At 51.8% G+C, this 19,409-nt stretch overlaps 9 protein-coding genes across 9 annotated transcripts; 4 read left to right on the top strand and 5 right to left on the bottom strand.

The window, feature by feature from the left end:
- Positions 1–589: 589 nt before the first annotated feature.
- On the top strand, positions 590–1,087 carry EDD37DRAFT_609526 (transcription initiation factor TFIIA small subunit; the record flags this gene model as incomplete). Its single annotated transcript, XM_062815138.1, has 4 exons — positions 590–633; positions 675–695; positions 742–910; positions 941–1,087. The coding sequence occupies 4 exons, from the start codon at positions 590–592 to the stop codon at positions 1,085–1,087; spliced, it is 381 nt and encodes a 126-aa protein (XP_062670422.1).
- A 465-nt stretch (positions 1,088–1,552) lies between these two features.
- On the top strand, positions 1,553–3,051 carry EDD37DRAFT_416425 (uncharacterized protein). The gene is made up of 2 exons (XM_062812521.1): positions 1,553–2,939; positions 2,994–3,051. The coding sequence occupies exon 1, from the start codon at positions 1,731–1,733 to the stop codon at positions 2,775–2,777; it is 1,047 nt and encodes a 348-aa protein (XP_062670421.1). The 5' UTR covers positions 1,553–1,730; the 3' UTR covers positions 2,778–2,939; positions 2,994–3,051.
- A 1,731-nt stretch (positions 3,052–4,782) lies between these two features.
- Positions 4,783–5,911, bottom strand: EDD37DRAFT_416474 (uncharacterized protein). Its single transcript, XM_062812523.1, has 2 exons — positions 5,686–5,911; positions 4,783–5,618 (listed from the first exon to the last, which is right to left on the bottom strand). The coding sequence occupies exons 1-2, from the start codon at positions 5,753–5,755 to the stop codon at positions 4,891–4,893; spliced, it is 798 nt and encodes a 265-aa protein (XP_062670420.1). The 5' UTR covers positions 5,756–5,911; the 3' UTR covers positions 4,783–4,890.
- A 686-nt stretch (positions 5,912–6,597) lies between these two features.
- Positions 6,598–8,503, bottom strand: EDD37DRAFT_631272 (uncharacterized protein). The gene has a single exon (XM_062816647.1). It carries the CDS (start codon positions 8,304–8,306, stop codon positions 6,666–6,668), a length of 1,641 nt encoding a protein of 546 aa, XP_062670419.1. The 5' UTR covers positions 8,307–8,503; the 3' UTR covers positions 6,598–6,665.
- A 118-nt stretch (positions 8,504–8,621) lies between these two features.
- Positions 8,622–9,902, top strand: EDD37DRAFT_666076 (syntaxin 8). Its single transcript, XM_062819261.1, has one exon. It carries the CDS (start codon positions 8,852–8,854, stop codon positions 9,686–9,688), a length of 837 nt encoding a protein of 278 aa, XP_062670418.1. The 5' UTR covers positions 8,622–8,851; the 3' UTR covers positions 9,689–9,902.
- A 432-nt stretch (positions 9,903–10,334) lies between these two features.
- Positions 10,335–11,126, bottom strand: EDD37DRAFT_564309 (uncharacterized protein; the record flags this gene model as incomplete). Its single annotated transcript, XM_062814003.1, has 1 exon — positions 10,335–11,126. The coding sequence occupies one exon, from the start codon at positions 11,124–11,126 to the stop codon at positions 10,335–10,337; it is 792 nt and encodes a 263-aa protein (XP_062670417.1).
- Positions 11,127–12,997: 1,871 nt separating this feature from the next.
- Positions 12,998–14,972, top strand: EDD37DRAFT_416362 (permease of the major facilitator superfamily). The gene is made up of 2 exons (XM_062812520.1): positions 12,998–14,878; positions 14,941–14,972. Exon 1 carries the CDS (start codon positions 13,134–13,136, stop codon positions 14,799–14,801), a length of 1,668 nt encoding a protein of 555 aa, XP_062670416.1. The 5' UTR covers positions 12,998–13,133; the 3' UTR covers positions 14,802–14,878; positions 14,941–14,972.
- EDD37DRAFT_416341 (uncharacterized protein) lies at positions 14,950–17,215 on the bottom strand. The gene is made up of 2 exons (XM_062812519.1): positions 17,098–17,215; positions 14,950–16,988 (listed from the first exon to the last, which is right to left on the bottom strand). Exon 2 carries the CDS (start codon positions 16,962–16,964, stop codon positions 15,099–15,101), a length of 1,866 nt encoding a protein of 621 aa, XP_062670415.1. The 5' UTR covers positions 16,965–16,988; positions 17,098–17,215; the 3' UTR covers positions 14,950–15,098.
- A 435-nt stretch (positions 17,216–17,650) lies between these two features.
- EDD37DRAFT_416198 (uncharacterized protein) lies at positions 17,651–19,019 on the bottom strand. The gene is made up of 3 exons (XM_062812518.1): positions 18,671–19,019; positions 18,519–18,614; positions 17,651–18,467 (listed from the first exon to the last, which is right to left on the bottom strand). The coding sequence occupies exons 1-3, from the start codon at positions 18,806–18,808 to the stop codon at positions 17,667–17,669; spliced, it is 1,035 nt and encodes a 344-aa protein (XP_062670414.1). The 5' UTR covers positions 18,809–19,019; the 3' UTR covers positions 17,651–17,666.
- Positions 19,020–19,409: the final 390 nt, after the last annotated feature.

Genomic DNA, 19,409 nt, shown 5'->3' with positions numbered 1-19,409 from the left:
AAGTCTGCCATGCTCTTATGTCCCGACTTTAGCTTCTCCATGGTCGCTTTTTTCTTTTCGGAGTCACTTTGTTTGGTGGTACTCTTGTTGGAATCGGCTTGTGACGTCGTGGAGGATGCCCGTCGTTGTATGCTTAGGATATGATTGAATTGATATGTTAGGCCTTGCCGAGAAACGAATCTGCGTATCAATGACATGTTTCCGGTGTCGTTACAGGTATGGTCGACTGAGCAATCTGCCAAACGATGAGAGAAGGGTTACAGGTTCGAGCCATACTCATCGTATCTCTTTTGGTGACGGCGGCTTCTGCCAACTACGTAAATATGTCTTGTGCTCATTGCGTAGGGATCATTCACAAAGAGCCAATGGTTGCCCAGAATCGGGGCTTCCCTTCCCGGCCAATAGAGTTTCGCGGTGTGCCTGCGCCTTTACAATTCCGACTCACTCATTCATTCCAATATTCAACCACTTCACTACACTGGCTTGACTTCCTCCAGCGTTTCACCTCGACCCTGTGCAGGTCGCCGAAGGGAGTCGAGAAGCATCGCTATCGCTCGTTGCATCACGTTAACACCGGCGCTTGGTCAGGATGACGGCTCCGCAACAGTATTACGAACTCTACCGGGGCAGCAGGTAGGTCACTCCACGGGTGCTTATGTCTACTCTTCATTTAGTGTCACTTTCCGTGTTCTTCGGTTCGACGCCCGATGTTCTCGAGCGGCTGTTGACGGAATCCTGCAGTATCGGCGAGGCACTCATCGACACTATCGATGATCTTATCAACGATGGACGGATAGAACCCCAGCTAGCGATGAAGATTCTCGCAAACTTCGATCGCTCCATCGCCGAAACGCTCGCCGAAAAGGTCAAATCCAGACTCACCTTCAAGGTCCGCAAGCCGATGTACGCTGTGTGCCCTGGAGACTAACAGCGATGATAGGGGCATCTGGAAACATATCGGTTCTGCGACGATGTGTGGACGTTCCTTGTCAAGGACGTACGATTCAAGAGCGATGGTGGCCAAGAGTTCCAGGCAGACAAAGTCAAGATTGTCAGCTGCAATTCCAAGAAGCCCGGTGAGGTCTAGGGAGCAGAACCTGGCACACCTCACGATGCTTCATCGGGGCTTGATTGAAACAGGCGCACAGGCAGGATTAGATGGACATTGCTGGGCGATGCATCAATGAGAGCACACTATGGATATTGAGGGCAGGTCACATCGGTATTGAAGGCGTTCACGAATAGCCCTGCAACTGAAGGAGGTTGTACGATGATACCCCAAATTAGATACAGCAAAAAGTTACGAACATGAGCTTTCGAGGAGACATGAGACTATCACGACACAATCAAACATATGAATCATGTCCTGCGTGCGCGTGCGCACTTCCCCTTTCGATTTGTTTGTTGCGATGGTTAGATGGGCGAGATCGAGGGCATTTGCGTCGCAGGCTTGCAGGCACAAGTCAAGCGGGGTTCGTTAATGCCTAGCGCAGCCTTGTACACCTAATGATTTACCACTATGACCGGCCATTCACTCCCAATATAACTGCTTTCGTCTGTGTCACTGCTACAAGGCTCGATCAAGCCAGTCTCGCGTCCACTCAGGTCCACCAGAGATGCACAACGTTCTGTTTGTGATCAAACGTTGTCCAAGTCGTGCCAATCCACCGTGAAGTCAGAGTCTCAAGTCATCCTGAGATACAAACACGAAACACCTCTTTCCCGACGCGATGGCGCGCACACTGCCGTGGACCATAGACCATGCTCGGCCGGCGAAGAAGCAGCGCACTGCGCCCGCCCAGCGACCCAAGGTTGAGAACAGGTCGTCTCCAGCACCTCGGGGGCAAACGCCAGATGAACGAGGCACAGCACCTCAGCACCATCAGTCTATCACAACTCCCAAAAAGAGGTCAGGGTCGAGATCCCCATCTAGTTCGCCATCCAAAGCGCCACCTACCACGGAGCTTATGCGAGAAGGCTATGATGGCGATGACATCTACATCATGGTCGAAGACGAATTCCAAGACATTGCGAAATCCTATACCGCGCATTTGCATCTTGCAGAGTACAAGCGACTCATGAAGCAAGCTCGTGAAGCTCCGCCGAAAGCTCTACCTGCACCAACATCGCCAATGTCCAAGGAGGCAACAAGAAGATTGCAGTCGTCAGCTCTGCACAAGAAACAAAAGGATACGTTACAGCGGGTGACGCGCCGAGCAGATTCTGAAGAGGAAGAGGAAGAGAAAGTGGTGGATCCATGGTCCGGGACAAGCCTCGCTCCGCTGATGGCTAGTGGTAACCAGCAAAAGACATCGTTGCTTGGGTTAGAGAAAATGTCGAGTAACACGAAGGCTGGAATGGGTTTGAGCAAGTCTCCAAATGGCAGTAAACGTGGGCGAGATCATGAGGAGGAAGCCATGGCCGAAGTCGTGACTACAAGCAGTAGTAGTTTGATACAGAGAAGCAAAGATCCAGCTGGGAGTCGAAACGAAACAGCACGGGGTAATGCTCTCTCAGTGTCGCTGTCACGGGCTAGCAAATCTCCTCGAATGCGAGGGTCATCTGCGAATATCGTCCACGAGCGATTCGGCAGAACAGTGTCGTCACGGTCACCAACTGATCGTGACTCGCCGGAAGTCATGATCGATGACCAGCCCAGCACCCAGAAACCTCGACCTGCTCCAAGGCCGCTCGGCGACCGTTTCTTAAAGCGTAAGCTGGAGAAAGAACAAGAGAAGAAAGCACGACTGGAGGAAATCCCAATGTTCATGACCTGATTCTTTCTAGCCTCATTTGTACTGTGTATCATTCCCTATCCACAAGCAACCTTTGGCCCCCTATATGGAGGCGGCGTTGTCCCAAGATTCAGCTAAGCAAGAAGGGTTTTGCCAGCCCAAGTATGTGTCCAATTCTGCTTCTGAGCATGAAGCTCTGAGAAGGTAATTCTTCGTCATGATGTCCTTTTCATTCAACTTGACACTGACGGTTTGTAGGTATGATATTGCCTTAGTCCTCACGCTCGTGAATGCTGCCGGCCTGAGTCACGTGTGGCGACGGCGGCGCTGGTCGTGGTTCTCCATAAGTCATCGGACCCACGATCGTGGCATTACTAGGAGTACCAGTCAGCGAAGATGTCAGTAAGATCGAAAGGACTATCTTACCCTTCGTGGTCAAACATGATGTCAACGTCTTGACGACGGAAGTCGGTCGGGTTGCTCTTTGGATACACGTCAGCCTCTATACTCGGCGAGTCTGGCGATGCCAACTTACGATGACTGGTCTGGTGCTGGTGTTGCGACTGAATTTGCTTCTGATCCACGCGCGGCCAGAGCGAATCTTGTCCATCATCATGGCTTTGAGATCCTGGAAAGACACCATGGAGAATGAGGTAAGGAAGCTCGAGGTGGATTCTTTTCGAATGATATGTGCTTTTGTTTGCAAAGGTAAGGTTGTTTGCTGATTGTTTCTCGTTTGCTGTCTGAGATCTGTTGGTGATGGTGTGAGCTGATCTTTGTCGGTGACTGAACGGTGAGAGAAAATATACAGGGGCGCGGCAACGGTCCAAACGCTTCAAAGGAGTGACTTCCTCGCCGACTAAGCGAGGGGAAACGAGGGGAAGAACGCGCGAAAGCACGATATAACGACGGTGAGCTCAGGGCGCGGCCATCGCGTCGATTAGGTCGCGGAGGATGCAATTCACAAGGAGCAAAACCACAAGTCGGCAGGATGAACACACGTCTTTGAGCAGTGTCAAAGGAGTGTGGCAAGCTTTGCGGCTCATTGTCCCCATTCCACGGAGAGGAAAGACATATCGCGTGCCTTTCTTTGTCTGTTCCCGAGGTTTATCATTTGCAGTGGATCGAGGCTGACCTATCTATAGGATGGGTGATCTCGCCCTTACACAGAAAGCGCGTGCTTATAACAAGAGACACATCCTTGGGAACACGGCGGGCGCCATGACCACCTGAAACTTGCCTGCAGGCATGTGTCCGTGTTTCCCATTCCTCGGGGCGATCCGCGGACGGGGCTGTCTTGTCCAACTGTACGAGTCACAATATGGCTGGAGGGAGGAACACCCGTTTGGGCCAATCTAAAATGCCGGTGACGACGTTACACGGCAGGGAGATTCGAATGTTTATGTCCGTCTTTCGAGAAGATTGTGTACAGGACTGGATCCGAAGGATTGGCATGGCCCCTTGCTTGCTTTGCCAATCTTCACAAAACGCGTCTGTCGATGAAGGGGTTGCAAGGGAGGCACGAAGGACTGACTGATACAAGAAGAGCATCATTTCCTCTAACACAAATGAATCGTGGCAACCTGATCGTGGATTCTTCGAGGTTGGCGACAGGACATCAAAAGAGGTCAATGGATTTGTGTGAACAATTAATTATATCAGCATGCCTGATATGACAGGTGAGCTTCACTCACAAGTGGTCATTCGGTTTCATAATTTCCACATATCGAAGCAGAAGACGACTTGGTCAGAAAGAGCAGGAGTAAGGGCGCGGCCGCGCCCTTCTGCCATGGACCGACTTGAGACTGGCCTGCTTTCTGCCACATCTCTGTCTCCCAACTACGCACAGTGGTGTCGAGGAGGCACAATGAGACATGACAGCCACACAAGACAAAGCAGAGGCACGAAAATTCCACCTACAGGCTCCTCTATCCGATGACGAGGTTTGCAAACAAGTGGAAGCAGCCGTACTAGATCTCCTCACAGTACGGAACTCGCAAGACACCACAGTACAGGACCGAAGTGGGAAATAATACGACTTATCCAAAAATCTCCGGCATCCGGCAAGTCATCACTAATCCCAGTCACAGACCAGCAGATATCAATCATTACTGCAACAAACTCATGTCCACGCTTCTCCTCCAGAGATCCATTATTAATCCTGCGAAGTATCCGCAATCGCATCAGCCGCATAACTCTCATTCCTATTCCTCATCTCCATCGCAAAAGCCACCACATGTTCCGGCACATCTTTGACGCGGTTCGTCTTATACGGCACCGGCTCACCATAATGCTCATACACAGGAATCACACCCGTCCAAATACTATCCTGCAACTCCTCCTGATCGAGATCCTTCTTCTCATCACGCGGTCCGCCGACCCTAATCTTCCCACTCCCGCCGACCACACTCACACGCAAGATCGCCGTACTCGATAATTCAGCTGGGATAGGCGGGACGCGCGTGTGTCGCCACCGATCCGAGACGACACTGTTGGTCACTTGTTCCATGGCCCAGAGTTTCTCGGCCTCGTCGGTGACCACATTGGCGTACCCATACAACGCGGCGGAGCGGTAATTCACGTCGTGCGTATAGGGTGTGAGCGTGAGGATCAGACCGTCGACTTTCGTGGCGGAGATGGTTACGGGCAACCCCTTTTTATCGCCAGTGCGTGAGAGATTCATCATACGTGCTGAAACGTACCCGTGGACATAGACGTCGAGGGGCTCACCAAGGCCGGCGGATGGGTGCTCGAAGCTGGCTGCTATGCCGACCATGGGGAGTGTGATGGGGAATGGATTGGCAGGGTCAGGCGTGTTGAATGAGACGTTGACGAAGGTGCTGTCGTTGATTATGCTGTGGATTTGCTCGAGGTCGTAGGTTTCTACGACATGTCAGGGACGGGTGGAAAGGGAGATGGTGCTAGAAGGGGAAAGAGAGGCGATGCTTACCTCGTACATTGTACCGATTGACTTTGTTGATTGGAGTCTTGGGGTACTCGAGGTTCCTGCTGTTGCCCATTTTGAGGTTGTGTTGTGTGCAGCAACGGGGATGGGCCGCGTTGGCGTCTCAAGACGGCGTGCTAGATGCTGGAACAGGCGCTAGATTTCCTGCAGCCTGCGGTTTGTGGTAATCACTGTAGCAGATGCTGATGGAGCCTTCGAGGCTGGAGTATCTCCTTGTAATTAATTGCAATGCGTCGATATCCCACGAGACGTAACGAGGCGGCTCTTTTCAGGAATGACTTGCGATAATCTGGCGAAAGTGGTGAGCAGCCTCGCTCTACCTGTTCAGTACCTCGAGCGACAAGCAAGTTGGCAACTCTGGTGATTGTATGTCTGTACGAGTCCAGTTCTTACGTCGGAGAATCAGGAGCACATGCGTGCTATATCTAGACCAGAACCGTCCGAGAGTAGAAAACCAACTCTCCTACCTAATTCATCGAATTCAACATGGCTCTGCACATGTCCTCATGCCGATTGAACTCTGCCCTCTGCACATGTCCTCATGCCGATTGAACTCTGCCTCACCTCGTATCGCCAACTTACGTTGAGCATGCTGGACAAAGTGACCAATCCAGTCCAGAGACACCAATTACTAACCTTATCAAAAGCTCACGCTCGCGGTAGCTTACTCGAGTGCACGCCGGATAGATTACAGAGGGCAGAAGGGCACGCAACCGGGTTGGGCCGTTCAGTTATCGCTATCTAATTAGGCAACTCCATGCGGAACAGGAGAGGGGCACAAGGCTAGACACGAATAGGGAAATTGGACGATCTTCGGCCAAGAGCCCTCAAGGATAAGGCGGGTATTTGCTCGGCGTAGGGATCGTCTGTTATTGTCAATGAATATTGAAGCATTGAATGAAGACAGAAGTGAGTGGCAGCACGCATGCTGGACATCAATATTCATGCATTCATTCCGATTGCCATTATAATTTGACTCTCTCTTGACTACCTCCACTTAGTCGCCTGATTTGAGGCCGGAAGTTTGGACTAGGTGCGAGGCTTGACGATGAGGGTTGACTGTCGACGCTCGTTCCAAGATGGGGACCTTCGGCGTCATCGGACACAGAGCCCCTGTGCGCCTGGTTCGATGGTTGAGGCTGAGCAGAAGATGTTCGACCACGCATCCCCATGGCTTGCTGCTGTTGTCCTATTCGTTCTCGATTGAGAAGCCACTGGACTTGCGCTCTAGTACTGAAAAGCGCGGCATTAGTATGTGCCAGATCCTCCTTCACCCGTAAGGTCTCATTCATCAATTGCATCGATGTACGGGCATCAAGATCGGCGATGTTGTTGTGGAGGGCAGCAATATCCTGCTCAATGTTCGACACATTCCCACGAAGACTCTCATGAAGGGCAAGCAAGTGCTGCTGGGTCTGCGAGATGGAAGCAGCATCAGGGTCTGGTGAAGGTGTCAAGGCTCGGAGGTGTGCTGGCATAAGGAGATCCCGGTGGGAAATTGCGGATGGAATGGGGTCTCGTTCAATCTCCTCAATGTCTGATGCTTCCGCAGCAGGTGATTCCGATTGAGACAAGTACCGGAGAACCCGGTCGCCGATCATGTCGCTGATCTCTTGCAGCCCATTTTCGAGGACTTCATGACGCACCTTGGCCATGGCCAATTGGTCTTGGAGAGTGTGTAGTAATTTGGACTGCTTTTGAAGGAATGGAGCCAGACGGGCTAGCGGACATGCCTTCACATGTGCGTCAAGGTCTTCTGCGGTGACCTCATCCAGGCAACCGTAAGTTCTTCCTGGACATGCTTGCCGGTCATCATGGTTGCAGACGTGACTGGTCCTTTCTTCAGAGTGGTCCTCGGCTACCATCTGTTCATCACAGTTCTGACACTTCACGACAGTATTTGGACATTCCTCGTCTTTGTGCTTTCGCCAACCTCCTCTTCCGAGTTGGATCACCGCTCCGCAATCACATTCGATGTTGGAAGTGTGTATGCATTGATTCGGGACATAGTTTTTCTTCTTGACCACCTTTCCACATTGCGGATCAGGACATTGGAATTTTTGATGTTGGCATTCCCGAACTGCATGATATTCGACAACGCCTCTGAGAACAATCTCCTCACAGTCCTCATTCGGACAGCGGACTTTGATCTCGTTACACATATTGACAATTAGTCGAGATGCTTTGCGTGGTCCTGCCGACAGAAATGTGCGACACGTGGGACATTCCGACCGCGGCCCATTGCCACTGCCTTCCCTGTATTCTTTCAGGCAGGAGTTGCAGAATGTATGATCACAATCCAGCACGACCGGGTCTAGGAAGGGAACGTGACATATAGGACACATCAGATGAAAATCGTATTCTGTTACATAGTCGAGGGCTCGAAGATCAAGTTTTGGTCCATTCTGGTTGTGGGAGACATTTCGGACATGACGGTAAGATCGTAAGGATGGTGTCCTTGAAGGTGAGATCCTCGGGCGCGTCCGAGCGAACTCAGCAAAGAGTGTCTCCAGGTGTGATGAACGGGGACTGGGAGGAATTTCGCTGCGAGTCTCTTCCCCGACGGGATATGTAGGCTGGCCGTCTTCCATTTGCACAGGTCTCATAAACGTTTCTGCATTCCGAAGGAGGAACGAAGGGAGGACTTGTTGAAGAGTAAAGTCGTCGCTGGGCTTGAAGTTGGTACAAGCCCTCTGTAAAGGCCGAGGCGGATAAGTCGTGATCCACGTGTGGAGAATTGATTGGATCAAGGCGAACGCAGGCTGCAAGGGCTATTGTGTGGTAGAGGGGCAGCCCTAGCCCTCGTACCTGCTGTCACTACCCGCAGCACCACCAGCATCCCCGAGCGGAATGAACGATGCCAAGCCCGTCTCATTGCCGGAATCGTCGCTTCTATCGAAGTCACTCCAGCTGACCATTGACCTACATGCTGGTCCATGTTCGACCAAACCACGACATAAAGCCTCGCCCTGTACACCCCGAGTTTCCTCAGCGCAACATTGCCTACAGCCATCTCCGATCCGCTTAAGCTGCGAGTTGTCAGTATAGCAGATCCCACCGCAGCCTGCACCGCCCCGAACAAGCAGGCAGCGTCTCTCCCAACTACCGCCCTTCCCTTCCGTCTCTCGACCTCTCCTCAACCCATCTCACAATGTCGAACCCATCCCAACTTCTCTTACTAGCTGACCACATCAAACTCTCCCTCCTCGAACGCCAGCGCGCTATCTCTCTTAATCTCGACCCCAATCCATCCCAAGACTCGAACATCACCCGCTCTTTAGAGTCCTTCCGCAAAGGCATCGAGACCGTCTCCTCAAAACCTGACGCCGACTCCACGACCGTAGATCAACTCCGATCACAATATGCCGATCTCTCACGCCAGTTCCACGGCGAATCCTCCAACACCAGCACAACTAAGACCCTGTCTTCGCCGAACGACCCGGCGCTGAAAGAGGACTTTGCACGCGCTCAGACTCGCAAGTCGCCTTCCCAACAAAGATCCTCAAATCTACGAAAACAAGACTCCGCGTCAGCCGCAGCCGCAAAGAACGTGCGCTTCCGAGACAACCCGTCGCAAGAATCACTCGATGCCGAAGACGAGACGAACCGCGCGGCGCTATTCCCCTCACGATACACGGACGAGGACTCAGATCGTGCCAAAACCCCCGATCCCGCCCAGAATATGTCCAATGTGCAAATCCACGCATACCACCAGCAAGTCATTTCCGAGCAGGACGACCAGCTGGACCGGTTGGGCGAGTCAATTGGCCGGCAGCGCCACCTGGCCATGCAGGTCGGCGACGAGCTCGAAGGTCAAATCGCTCTCCTAGACGAGGTCGATCGGGGCGTCGATAGACACCAGGGTCGACTTGACGGTGCGAAAAGGCGGTTAAAGGGCGTAAGTGAGACGGCAAAGAAGAACTGGGGAATGACAACGATCATTATCTTAATTGTCATTCTCGTGCTGCTGATTGCGCTGTTGAAGTGAATTGAATTTGCGGCATCAGGGTAAAGCAGCATACCTATGTATGAGGTGTTTGGCGTCAGTGAAAGGATGGGGTTTGGGAAGACTTGCAGCGTTATACAACTGGCATGTTTATATAAGCCTGCCGGAGGGAGCAGGCTTTATAATTGCATCCATATATCTAATTACGAGGACATACGAATCATATAAAGTCTTGCACCGATATACACCGACGTGGAGGAGCTCACAAGTAGTACTATTGGCGGATGATTGTCCGTTTCAACAAAGATCTTTGGCGGATCTGTACGTATGTCTTGATGCCTATCTACGTGCTTCAATCCCTGGTCTGAGGTGTCTCCTCTTGATTCTCTCTACATGGCATAGGTCCTATTGCTTCAGCCCTTTGACCCTGAGTCGTTGGACCATGACATGCTCCTGCGGGAGACTATTCTCAAGAATCGTCGAGACTGCTCCGTGAAGCAGCACCAGCGTCCACACAGGCCTCTCGGTGCATGACAGGCTTGCCTATGCTGTTCACTTCATGAGACGGTCGTTCCTGAGTGCCAGGAATGTTGCCCATGCGGCGCGATGGTCCGTTGAGTCAGCCTGACTCTTTCCATCATAGCTGAGATTGGGCTGCCAATGTCTTCCGTCACGAGAATTCTCGAAATCATCGTACAACAGCACCCTTCAAACTCTTCACCGTGCACTTTCCCTTGCCCTCGACAACCAGATTTCCCTTCCCCGAACCCTCAATCTCAGTCTTAGCCGCATCGAACCCAACGACAAGGTCCTCCGATGTGAAGAAACCCGGCTGGATGGCCTCCCACTGCTTCTTCTTCGGATTGAGCACCTTCTCTGGTCCTTTTCCTTCTCCGTACGGCCAGCCCTCGAAGTGGGCTGCGTCACCGGCCTCAGCGCCTTCAGGTGGATTGACCAACTCGACGACCCGGTCCGCGGCGTGTGGATCTGCGCCTTCTTCGGCAGCCGGAGACGCCGCCAACACCATAGCCGCGGACTTGATGCTGCGCATATTGACGGGTTTCAGGTTGGCGACCACGACGACTTTGCGATTCTGCATTTCTTCCAAGGGAACAAGCCCGTTCAGACCCGAGCATACTGTTCGCACGACCTTGCCCGTCTCCTCGTCGACTTGGGTGTGCTCTGTGCCCTCAGGGTCACCCATTGCGATCGTCGAAACGAACAGGCTGTCTGCGTTGGGGTGGGCGATTGCGCGGAGGATGTGGCCGACTCGGAGGTCAATGAGGGCTGGAGAAAGAGGTGCGGCGGCCGGTGCGGCTTTGGGTTGTTTAGGCTGTTTGGGTGCTTTTTCTTTCTTCTTTGTGCTTGCCGCTGGAGGGTCTGCGGGTGCGGCCTCAACAGTGTTGGACTTTACATTCTCGGCAATCTCGTGGTTGAGTTCTGCCTTGACATCGGCGGGGACTTGGGCTTCAGTGGCCATTGTCGTGGAGGAGGTGGATTGTTCGGGCTGGGGCTTTGTGCGGCCAACAACGAGAGGTTTGTGCTGTGCCGGTGTGGAGGATGACGACTCGGACGTCATTGATCTGCTGGTATTGGGGGTTGCAGGAAAGGCGTCCTCGTTGCTCGGGTTTGTGGTTGAGCAAGGAGGAAACTTGTTGAAGTAGAGTGTATTCTGTTTTGCAGGTCCTTGCAGCACTGTGGGCTGTTGATGGTGAGAGGGTACGCCCTCAGTACTCCTCGCTGTGTCTGGGCGGAGTCGAGTCTGTAACGGTGTCGCTGGCGGGGTGTCTGGATTGTGGTGTACTTTCGTAAATCGTCGTGAGGAATTGAAAAAAAAGTGTGTCAGATTGGAGTCACGCAGTGTTGATGAGGATGACGGTGCGGAGCACAATTTTGGTGCGTGATGCCGGCCTTTAAGACCAGTAGAACGAATGTCTTGCTGGACACCCTTTCCAACAGCTTCACTTTTTCCAGAAATCCTTCTGCTTGAGTTACCTCCGAGAGGATACTCCGTCTGCGTTGAAGTGCGGGAGCGCTGCCCAGGCGGATGTGGTATCTGTTGATATTGGTGCTTCTCGAGTTCGATGAAGCTCTTTACAATCTGAATGAGTTCATTGTAAGGGCTTCCTGCTTTTGACCGAACATTTACTCGTCCTGCTAGACTGCTCATAGCTTGTAACGAGTAGAGGATCATAGAATGAATCTAAAGATACGACCTCTTCGCGATTGAACTGAATCTATGAGAGCGTGTATAAGTATTTGATGTAAGCCAACAGCCCCTTTTAATCAAATTCGCCGAAATCTGTGGTTCTACCACATATCTACCACATATCCAGCACGAAGACCTTGCCACAAATGCCGCTGCTCGCCTTCAACTCCACCACCATTCTATGCCGCTTGAGAGTAGCGTTGCCGTGAAGCAGGCTGTAAAGGGCCTCTGAATCTCACATTGCTACAATTTCATCGAGTCTTTTCGGGCGTGATTGTTGAGGTCCATGGCCAAGGCTCGATTTCCTTCGTGGTGGTACTTGCTCAGCATCGAATAATGGTCGTTCCCTCAGGAGAGCGTCCGTAGACCATGTATGGTCCAGGTTGTGGGCGGAAAGACCGCTGAAAAAGGTGCGGCCCTTGCTACCATTCACGTGGTAAGGATGACTCCTCCCAAGACCATCTGAGTCTTCAGGATGCCGAACTCATGTCCAAGACAGCAGCCACCATATCCGATGTTAGGCGCATACCCAGATCTCCATGAAGCCGAGGCTTTGCGCATCTGAGACCGTCACACGTGAAGGTCCAGGGTGCGTATCACTCATGCTGTCGCATTTCCGAGAATCTTTTCCGAAGCAGAGTCTGGGCTAGATTGGGCACGCTTATCTTCTGTTGAACTTGCCACCTCATCCTTCAGCAAGGTCTTGCCGTTCGACTCATGCCTAACCTGCTGAAATGAAGGTCCTTGAACGGAGGTTCCTCGCACGTTGTCGTTGCTTGAGGTAATCGCCTGAGGACGTTTTGGCTGCAATGAAGCAAACATCGAACGCAACAATTGGACTGGCGGACCGATTGGAGATCAAGAAATGTTCCTATACTAGCGATAGTAATGATTACCTGGGATCCCAAGATGTGAACGGATTGGAGTTCTGTTCGAAAATGTCCTATGTTGTAGGGGATAACTTTCGTTAGTAACGAGTGAAAGTGCCCTGGCTTTACTACTGTCATTTGAAAGTGATTCTTGCCCGGCCGGAGTGAAGTGCGTGGGTTTCGGCATGTTCGACGGACTTTCATGGTCGTCGACTTTGTCATTTCATTGTTGACTAACTTACCCCGCTTTCCAACGGCTGCTAACGATAGATACCTCATATCATGGTGACGCGCACTGTATCTCAATTTGTGAATGCATCATATATATCGTGATGTCCAGACGATTTGGCTGGTCCTGACTAGCCATCAATGGTGCCGCAACTCCAGTATCTGATTACCCCCTGCCAGAATGGCGAATAGTATTACTGCGACTCCCCCTCGCAGGGGATCCGAGACAGAGGCCGCTACCGCAGTAATCGCAGCGGCACCCCAGGAGGAGTTCGAATTGGCAGAAGATGCTGCTTCGAATGAAGAAAACGAAATTGCATATCCGACAGGACCGAAGTTCTTTGCGATGCTATCTGGGGTGCTGATGACTACTGTCCTAGTTGGCCTGGATTTCTCTGTCATTGCGACAGCACTTCCCACTATAACCAACCATTTCCACACAACAGCCGACATTGGCTGGTATGTGGCGGTCTACAGACTGACTGGGACAGCATTTTCGTTTCTTTTCGGGAAACTGTACACAGTGACCTCGGTCAAGCGAACCTTCTTGTGCGCTCTTGTGATTTTCGAGATTGGTTCACTTCTGTGTACTGTGGCGCCCACATCCCATATGCTCGTTCTCGGCCGGGCCATTTGTGGCCTTGGGAGCGGCGGTCTCATGAGTGGGGGGTTTGCAATCTTGACTCAGTCTGTTCCTCTTCGGAAGCGGGCCTTGTACGGTGGTGTTGCTGGTGGCATTGAAACCGTTGCGGCTGTCAGTGGTCCCGTGATTGGCGGGGTGCTTACAAGCACGTTGTCCTTCAGATGGTGTTTTGCAATCAACCTCCCTGTTGGTGTGGTCGCATTCGCTGTCGTTGCGGCCTTTTTCAACAATCCTCGGCACAACCCAGATATCGATCTGCCGCTCAGGCAAAAGCTCCAAAAACTCGATCTTTTGGGCACAGTCATCTTCGTGCCATCGATTACTTGTCTGCTCCTTGCGTTGCAATGGGGAGGTCTGAGGTATAGCTGGACGGATTGGCGGATCATCCTTCTGTTTGTCTTGTTTGCAGGAAGCCTGGCCGGCTTTGCTTGGCTGCAGTGGAAGAAGGGCGAGAACGCTACACTCCCTCTTCGCATCTTGAAGCAGCGCAGCATCCTCTCTGGAGCATTCTTTGCGGGCTGCTGCACTGCTAGCTTTACCATTGTGGAGTACTACATCGCGATATACTTGCAGGCAGTCCGAGGCTATACACCCTTACATTCGGCCTTGTTTTCCCTCCCGCAAGTCATCAGCCTTTGCATTGCCTGCGTACTTGCAGGGGCAGGCACAACACTCACGGGGTATTATGTGCCGTTCATGTTCATCTGCACCGTCCTGGGTTCTATTGGTGCTGGTCTCCTGACAACTCTTCCAGTCGATGCCACCCTTGCCAGTCTGATATGCTTTCAGGCCCTCCTTGGCTTTGGTGTCGGACTCGGGGTTCAAGGGCCGCAGGTCGCAGCACAAACGGTCCTGTCCGAAAAAGAAGTGCCGATTGGCATATCACTTGTTATGTTCGGGCACGGCATTGGACCGGCAATCATGTCTGTGGCCGCTCAAGCAATCTTTCAAAATAGACTCGAGCTCAATTTAGGCAAACTTGGTGTTGACAGTGGCTCGAACAATACGACCTCAACCGGGAGCGTCGATAGCATGGGCATCGCCGATCTACGACAACGTCTTGGAGGGCAAAGACTCGCTGAAGCCCTTTCGGGACTAGATGGCGCGGTCATGCAAACATTGTACCTGCCTGTGGCGCTGACATGCTTGACTCTGTTCGGTGCGATGGGCATGGAATGGAGGAGTGTGAAGCAGAAGACGTCATAGACAAAATGTCTGTGGCTCATCACCACTTGAGACCGTGAATGTCAGATGTCGCGGATGGCGGATGCTGCTCTACTTAAGTGCAATGCGAGCAAGGTGAGTCGGCAGCGAGAGGATGGAGAGATGGTCTTCAAAGAGGTAGGTGCAAGGCGAGTATACAGGCTCAGGTCGAGCGATTTTACTTTTTTTTGATAGGATACTGCGGACACAGTCTCATATATTCCATTTCCGGACCTCAGGAGCTGCCGAATACGCTATCAAGGCCACTGAGCAAAGTCAAGGTCTACCTCTGAGTCCTTCCTATTGTCCTCTCATCGGGACACCATGCATGCGGACCCTGTATAGACAAGTATAGTCCGACCCATAATTTGATACGACCCGAATAATAAAGTTCTCTGCGGCGTACAAATGCTGCTGCTGATTCACGTCGAGTCTGAATGCTTGAACGTGCGTGGCTTCGACCGAAGCATCATAATCAGACTGCCCAATCAGTGCCCAATGAGGGCCAATTGGACTATTCCCTTGCATCTGTCTGATGTTGAGGCTCTCCCACTCTTGGCCGTCAAGATGCTCAAAATCGGCCCAAACCTCGATATGCTTGGGCGTAGAACCAGGGAAGAGTGATCCTGCTGTCGGATAGTTCTCCACCACCAATTCAGTAGGGAAGATCATTTCGCTGACTCTTACCCCTAGCCGCATCGTATCCTGTTCGAACGGAACAGGCGAGGAACACCAACAGTCTCCAACGTCCTGCCAGGGCATCAATGCTGTCACTGGTTGCTTCGTCTGATAGTACGTCGACAAGACCATTCGCAATGCCACTCTTTGCCAGAACCCTAGCGATCGCTGTCGAGTTGGCGACGTCAGGCGTTCTTCAACCAGAGCTCCATTATTGGGAGCGAAAAAATTGATCTTTGCTATGACTGGTGATGCTACGTCCCCAGAGGAGCCTGTTCGGCCAAACTCAACTGATGACAGGTAATTTGACAATTCCGCTTGCTGTTTCCTCAGCGTCTCAATGTCTTTATCGACGGCTGCATGATTCTGTTCAAGCTTGTCACTCAACCTCAGCTCGATAGCTCGTATCTGACTGTTGAGGGTGTTGAGTGCCGCCGACAGCTTCGACATGTCGCCGTAGTTGCCCGTGGTGATATTCAAAGGTGTGCTCGGATTTCTGACACAGCTTCCACAATACTTTTGCATCGTCAGACCGACTGGGGAGGTTGTGAAGGGATCGCAGATGTGGTTGGTGTAAGTGTAGCAAACTAGAAGACTCGCTGCCGCTATGATGAGTGAAACAAAGAGAAGACTCGTGACGGTCGTGACAAGTCGTGAATTGGGAAAGTCGTTGATCGCTCTGCCACTGGTCTGCGAAAGTCGTCTACACCAGTCCAGGGTCGAGTGAAAAAGATGTGATGAGAGCTGACGAGACTTTTGCACGGCCTCCTTTGTCGCAGCAGTTGTTTTCTGTACAGTTTTCTGTACAACCGACTCTTCCCGCCTACGGACCGTTACGTTGGGTTTTCGCAGACCTCTTTCGTAGTTGTAACTGTGGTCGAAAATACCGCTGGGAAAGCTAGATGGATCTGTGTCCTTTCGAGATGCGTCATCTGGAGTGTCTCGTGCAGCGTCTCGTTCCTCTTCCGGGATTTGGTCAAGCTGACTGCTGTCGAGTGAGCCCGCCCAAGCAGCCACTCTTTGTGCCTTGTTCTGTTCGACATCGTCACTGGCGACGGAAGGTTCACGTGAATCTTCGCGAGAGGCTCTTCGACGTGCTCTATCAGCTCGAGTTTCCTTCCTTAGGTTTGCTTGACTTTCTTGGTTGTGGGTTTGAAGATTCTGCTGGGCTTGCTCGACGCCGGCGTCAAGAGTTTCGGCCATCTCCCTCAGATTCATCTTGTTTCTTGCGACCAACTGTGCTGGTAGCACAGGAGTCTTGCTTGAGCCATAAGCATATGACTGTTGTATCTGCACTTCGGGTAGTTTCGGGTTGTTGACACCGCCATCTGCCAGATTCGGCTGCTGCGAAGCTCCTCTGGTCGTTCTTCGTGGCACAGCATCCTCTGGTGACAGTATGCTGCTTGCGCGGGTTGACCGCTTTGATGGCGAGTTAGCACGTATTGGCGTCGCGCTCGAAGCTCTTGCTGTTGATCGCCGAGGCGCCATGGTGTGTAATGATGTCAAAGAGGTCTACCAGCTGTTAGGAACATACCCGAAACAAGTTACTTGAGGGCTGCGATCTTAAGCTCTGAGATTTAGGACGACAGGGATCGAAGTCGTGAAGCGTGACAAAACTCACTTTAAGATCTGACTATCCAGCAATGCCGATGTCACGAGTCTTTCCCACAGGTACTCTCACGACCGTCCTTCTGATGCAATCTGCATGCAGCAACCCAGTACATAAGTCGTCCGATGCAGATCAGAGACCGTTTCGCTTGGACCCAAGCAAGAACAAGGGTTTGAATAGTGGTGACGCTTGAGGGCAACGTGAGTCGAATCCGTTTTGACTGCGGGAAAGAAACACCTTGATATCGAAATATCTTGTTGCTGTGATAGTGGTATGACGCAGTGCTGTCCACTATGTAGATCGAGGATACTGCCTCGGTCTTTGATCAGAACGTCAGCTTTTGAAACGTTGTTCACTGTTGTGCATTCTTTGGTGAAGTTCACGCGTCGAGGCATGTCAATATTCCCCGAGTCCACGGCGCCACTGTGGCGCATGTCACGTGTCGCGGGAATATCATCGTGCAATTCGAGATGGACGAGGTCGCAGTATCTCATTATGCATTCATGGAGTAGTCTATAATCACAACGCTAAAAACGCTTCATATGCGTGAATCAGACGAGGTCTTCTGCAGCGGCCATTCGTTACTGACTTGACCCGATTTGACGCTCCACGTCTTTCTCGGCTCTCGTGTCCTCAGGCATCTCGTCGTCAAAAACTTCTTCCTCCGACATCACCCTAGTTATGCTGCTACTGCGCCGAGCTTCTTGCATACCACTAGCCTCCTTGCCGGGCTTAGTCTCCCGCACGTAATCACCGGGACCCTTGCTGCCATCCGGAATGTGGAACCGGAGATCCACACGTAGGATAATGTACAGGTAGACGACGATGATCTCGAGTAGGAAGTTGAAGAAGTAGAAGCACCACTTTGCGTCGTACCAAGCTGGATCGTCTCGTGCCCGTGGATTCTTGTATGTTGTGCCAGATCGGAACGACGCACCAAGACAGAGCAGGACGGACGTTGTGAGCAGGATCGCAATCTTTGATCTCCACCGTCCGGTGCCGAACTTTTCGAGTCTAGTCTTTCGGGGCAAGATAATGCCGAGGATGACCATGGGGATGGGCAGAAACGAGATCATCAATAGGTAGCTCGACGCCGTCATCTGTAAGTTACGATCGATCCGATGTGTGTTCGTATTGAGGGTGTAGAAAGACTGAACAGTCGCTGTTATGACCATGGCGAGCATCGCAAGGATACCAAAGTATAAGACATCGAAGATGACCGTTAACGTTTTCTTCCAGCCGAAGTGAGGATGTGCGGCTCTGAGAATTCGTTGGGCGAAGATGAGGTTGATCAAAAAGAGGATCAAAACGCCAGCGGATACGAAAATCATGGCGGCGATGCCAATCCGGACATCGTCAGGAAAACAGGCCCATACGATGCGCTGGAGGACGTTAGACACAAGAAGGTGTAATGGTCAAAGCTGTGAGCATACCATAATCATCGTAACAATCCGAGCCATGCAAAACCCAAACATCATCGCAGACATGATGAATTTGTGCCCTCGTCGTCGATTTAGTTGGAAGATTGTCTGCGCACAGAGCGAGTTAGACAAGTGCCCTCTTCTTCCAAGTGTGCCACATGTACCATATTTGCAACGGCTCCACAGAGGAAGAGGAAGAGAAAGACGCTGGTGATTGGGACATCAACTCCCACTGTAGGCTGTCCACCTATAGCAGCTGTCTTTGGGGCATATGGTGGCTCGCTTGATTCCGTGGCCGACATCGTGAAGTAGTCTGGGAAGATTTGAGTCGCAAGGGAATAGTCTGTTGTCAAGGAGGACGAGTATGTTGCGAAATCGAACGAACAAGCGACGAGAGGCAGGGTCTGGCTGGTCTTTTATCGTCTTAGACGATGTAGCGAAAGAATTTATCCATATCATGGCGCCGTGAATACATCCGAGAACCCATAATGTGGTCGGCGGTCGGTTGCAAGATCGCGCGTCACATTGTGCAAATGGAGCACATCACCCTCAGTGGTCACTCCATTTTCAATACAAAGCAGTAGATGGACAAAGCTTGCTAAAGGCAAATGTCCAATGATGGGTGGGTTTGAGTGATATTGTGGGTCGGAAGTTGTAGAGTCTCGCCCTCCGATGCCTCCGTTCAGAGCGAAGACACCGTGCAGCGACGTCCCTGATTTGTGCCATGCGCCGTGATCTGCTTGCTCGAAGGTTTAAGTCATTCGGATATTGGTCGACAGTCTCTTCTGGAGTATCAGTAAGGGCATGTTATCGGAGCAGAAATCCTTTCATTCCCGGATCGATTCATTCGGTTGAAAAAGAGATCCGAGCTTCGATACTTTACCTCCTTCCTTGACGTAGGAA

Source organism: Exophiala viscosa (assembly GCF_022695815.1).
Source record: "Exophiala viscosa unplaced genomic scaffold EDD37scaffold_5, whole genome shotgun sequence".
NCBI lineage: Eukaryota > Fungi > Ascomycota > Eurotiomycetes > Chaetothyriales > Herpotrichiellaceae > Exophiala > Exophiala viscosa.
Note: the sequence above shows the minus strand (reverse complement) of the source record. Positions and strands in the feature narration are given on the sequence as shown.